Genomic DNA, 4824 nt, shown 5'->3' with positions numbered 1-4824 from the left:
GAGGAGGGGGATAGGGGAAGGAGTCGAAGTGAATAAAGGAAAGAAATCATAGTGGAAGGTAGATCAGCGTTAGAAAGGGAAAGAAATGTAGAAAGACAGAAGGGAGCGAAAGTGAGGGTATAATATTGATATGAATCAGATCATTATTATGATCTACTTTTTCGCCTTTATTCATCATATTTGTTATGATTTTTCTTTGTTTGTTTAAGCAATTTTGTTATTTCTTTAGTGGAGTTAAACTTTAGTACGCTCTAATGAAAGGAATTATATATATAGATAGATATATATATATAGATAGATAGATAGATAGAGAGAGAGAGAGAGAGAGAGTTTATCACTTTGTTTCTTAAACAGCAAATCCCGAAATTATATCTGCTTTATACACATCTAAATTACCTTAATCATCATATCATTCAAATGAATCCTCATATCATTCAGCCCAAACTTTTACTAAGCAGACGAGGCGTGAACGTTTCGGCTCGCTAATGTATATGCAAAGCTCTAAACTCGCGAAAATCGATCACGAAGTTAGGTAATTTCAGAGCTCTATTTACAGGTACAGCTTGGAAGTGTGGAGGCTGGAACATCAAATCCGTAGTGAAGTTGTGGGACTCTCCGGATGCGGTTTCTTCTTGGTCAATAAAAGCTTCATTCTTGCTGTAAGTTTTTTTTTTATTTTTTATTACAGTCAGTTGAATTAGTAGGCTTGGCTTAAGGACGTTCTTGAAAACTTGCATGTAGGTTATCATTATTAGTATGTTTGGAAATTTTCATTATAACTATTGATATTGTTATCATAACCGTATATTATATACATCATTATAAATATACATTCATAATCAACACTACTATTATCATAATCATCACCCATTATCACTTTCTATTGTTATTTGAATACCATTATCGCCATAATAATCATATTGTTTTGACTATTCTCCCTACCATCATCAGTATTATTATCATTTACCTTTGTCACTCTTGCAGACCACAGGGGCACTGGTCACGTACGAGGTCATCTTGCTTCAGGTCAGCGGAGGCACTGCAGCCAACAGTTAGACATTTTGGTATCTTGTGGTATGTATATTGTGTGTGTTTAATGACAGAGAGGGAGGAGAGAGAGAGAGAGAGAGAGAGAGAGAGAGAGAGAGAGAGAGAGAGAGAGAGAGAGAGAGAGAGAGAGAAAAGGAATTGAGCAATCCCGATAGATAATATGGTATGGAAAAAGATAAAACGAATAGGGAGATAAGAAGCGAACATTCGTAAGCAGACAGAAGGAGAGAACAGGAATAGAGAGGAAGACGCGAGCACGCGACGAGAGCAGCAGAAGCACGAGAAGGACGAAGAAGAGCACGAAAGCAGAAGGAGAAGAAGAAGAGAGAGTATATAGTCATATATATATATTGTGTATAGATATATAATATATAGTTACATGTATGCACAAAACAAGATGCAATAAAGACAAACGCGCGGCGCGCAGCACGAGACACACAGACACGACAGAGACGACAGAGAGAGAAGCAGACTACATCACTAAATATATATTTGTGATAGATATATAAATATATTATATATGAATGGTAAAACACTGGAATAAATGAAAATGAGAATACAAGATTCGAAATCCACCATAAAATAGATTGATTTGTCATTGTAGTGATTTGTTTCTACACACACACACACACACACACACACACACACACACACACACACACACACACACACACACACACCCACACACAAACTAATATATATGTATGTGTGTATATATATATATATATATATATATATATAAAATATTGTATGAATATAACCCATAATAAATTTATTAATACTGAATGAAACTAATATGATAGGGGTTAATATATATATATATATATAATATATAACACTATAGCACAAACACATATATGTTTAATTATATGGTATAATAAATTATATATATAAACATTGTTATGTTGTGTAAAACCTGTGTCTCAGGTGGCGTTTAAAGAAAAAGCTAAATTTAACCTGCTCAGGTGGCTACCCACTGATTGGCTCCAAACAGACCCTATCTGACCCACAGGACGCCTGTTGCCGGGACACGGTGATCCACACCCCCCCCCCCCCACCACCCGACCTGGCCGGCCGCACACAGCGCTCAAGCACCGTTCAAAGTTCCTCGTATAGTGTGTTCATTCTTTGTGTTGTGCTTTTGAATCAATAAAGAGTCAAGTCGTACATACTACTATCATTACTGTCCACCAGTCCAACGTAGGAGGCACTCAGCCTTTTACAGTTTGTGTGTGTGTGTCTATTGTATGTTTAATGTATATTATCACGAGATTAAATGGTTAGCGGAAAGCCCATCTCATTTTAAACCACTCTTGCATAAAAGATGTTGACACATCCCTGATGTTTAGTGATCTTTCATGATGTAAACATGTCTTTAGACTATGTTAACTCTAAGCATGATAGCATACATTTTACTAGCTTTCTTTTCTGGATATTAGACTTGATCACGATCATAATACCTTTAAAACCTCTGCGTTTTTTACCAAAGCTGTTTAAAGTTAATGCAGTCAGAACATTGTTGTACAGATGTTTTCAGATTTGTTCAGACTGGCATTCTATTAACCGAGAATTTCAATTCTTTTGACTGTCATCCAAAAACACATAAAGCTATTCTTAAATAAGATGCTTTGCCCTAGAACCAGTGAATGGTTCTGTGCCTTAAACTACCATACTATGGACACACAAGCTCTGTCTCACGGAAAGAACTACAGAGACTACTTAACTACCATTTCTCACGAATCATTTCCATAATGATCTTCACCAATTCCAGAACTATTCGTTCGTTTTTTTTTCTGACAAAAGTCTTTTTCCTACTCTTACAAATGTTCTAGATGTAACGCTTGATATATCAACACTACGTCCTCTGTCCTCTCCAGCGCACTCACTAATCCGAGCTCATTCTCGCAAAACAAACCATTGAAATAAAACTAAATGATTTCACAATAATGACAAAAACAAAAGATGGAAATAAATTATGAATCTTAGCATTATTCTTGTTTAAAGAAATAAAACCTGACGTACACAACAATGAAAGTTCAACTACTCATTATACCCTGAAATAATTTGCACACGTTACCACTGGCCCCCTCCGCTCCCTCACTCACAGACGCCAACAACGGACATCTCCAGGCACTCGAACTTTTGCAAATTGTCAACATTCCATATTCCACCTGTGAAGAATATACGTAAACAAAATACCTTATTTATGTTCTACTTTAGTATTTCTTATTTTCGTTTTATTCGCTGTAATTATATATATATATATTAATCTACATATCTACTAAAGTGTTCCTCTTCTCTATGCAGGTACTGATGATGGACACAGCTGTTGATGTCCGAAAGCTAAATAAATGAATATGCACATGATGTGGTTTCCTGCTGCCCTGGTCTCCCTGTTTATAACATATGTGTGTGTGTGTGTGTGTGTGTGTGTGTGTGTGTGTGTGTGTGCGTGTGTGTGTGTGTGTGTGTGTGTGTGTGTGTGTGTGTGTGTGTGTGTGTGTGTGTGTGTGTGTGTGTGTAAGAAAGAGAGTATGCTTTCGTAGAGTTTTTACAGATTAAATTTCGAGTGGGCATCGATGCCGGAGTAAAAGTTACCATCGACTATTCTTTATACTCCATTGAACTGAAGCTGCCCTATACGTCATGCCCACTGAGTTCAGTTTAAATTGCGTGGACACAGATGGCTCCACAAGTGCTTAGTCAAAGGAGTCTGTTATATATCCTACCTATCTCACCTTTAGCTTGATTATTCCTATTAACTTTGTTCATGACTCTGCAATCACTTTAATTTCAAGAATAACAAAAAGAGCGACGTTGTTAACAGCACTGGGGAAAAAATCCAGGAAAGTTCAGGAAAAGGCGAATCGAGTGAGATCACGGAAGTCTACGGGTGGACTCCTTGGTTGCTTTGCCTTGAGGAGTCCTACCCGATTTTCGACCCAATTCATCCCATTTTCCCAAAACCCTGGCTGGCTCGTTGTTGTTCCCTCAAAAGTGTATTTTGTTACACAGATTTCATGAATCAGAACCTTACAAAAAGTAGTGAAATGTTCGAATAATGCAACCATGGTAAGTGAAAGGAGAATGAATGTACGTAAGACTCAGAGATCGAATGTGACAATATAAAGTAATTTCGGTTGTGTATATATTTATGAAGACCGTATCAATTGTTTGAATAATAATACTTTTCCAGTTTCATAATACATTTAATGTATAGTTTTATTGTTAATTTTACTGTTATGTGTTGAACTGATACCTTGGCTATATTGTTTTCCTTTGACTTCATGTGATTGTATGTAAATGAATGGTAAAACACTCTTCCGTGTTGATACTACGGTAGAAAAAAAAAAAAAAAAACATAATTGCATTGTGGGTTTGTCTACCACTGTATGTTAATGATTTTTAACATATGAAAGATTTGAAGTTTTATATATTACATTTAAGCGGTTTGTCTGCATGCAAATTTTGTCAATGATTTTTTTTTTTTTTTTTTTTTTTACTACATTGCTGTAATGAGCATGTAATACTCAACTCTACTAAGCCTCATATTTGTTATACGTGAGTTGATTTGATGTCAGATCTTAATATGTAATGTGCTCCTGTTCACTTCCTTCTGACTGGCCACTTGTTCTGCACTTGTTTAATGGCTATATATCTTATCTCATTGTTTAGTTGTATTCTGTATTTATTTCTTTATCAAGTAAATCTATCTAGAATATTGATTATATCTGTGTTTTGAATTCGAATCCATGATAGAATTTCGTAATCAAC

General features: G+C 35.8%; 1 protein-coding gene across 1 annotated transcript in view; it reads left to right on the top strand.

The window, feature by feature from the left end:
- LOC125044527 (gustatory receptor for sugar taste 64e-like) overlaps window positions 1-3434 on the top strand; it is an 11529-nt gene extending 8095 nt beyond the window's left edge. The window contains exons 9-11 of the mRNA XM_047641223.1: window positions 557-659; window positions 985-1074; window positions 3358-3434. Of these exons, the coding sequence (XP_047497179.1) occupies window positions 557-659; window positions 985-1056 (175 nt within the window). The 3' untranslated portion in view covers window positions 1057-1074; window positions 3358-3434. The remainder of the gene's footprint in view (window positions 1-556; window positions 660-984; window positions 1075-3357) is intronic.
- Window positions 3435-4824: the final 1390 nt, after the last annotated feature.

This window comes from Penaeus chinensis, chromosome 35 (genome assembly GCF_019202785.1).
Source record: "Penaeus chinensis breed Huanghai No. 1 chromosome 35, ASM1920278v2, whole genome shotgun sequence".
NCBI classification, from domain to species: Eukaryota; Metazoa; Arthropoda; class Malacostraca; order Decapoda; family Penaeidae; genus Penaeus; species Penaeus chinensis.
Note: the sequence above shows the minus strand (reverse complement) of the source record. Positions and strands in the feature narration are given on the sequence as shown.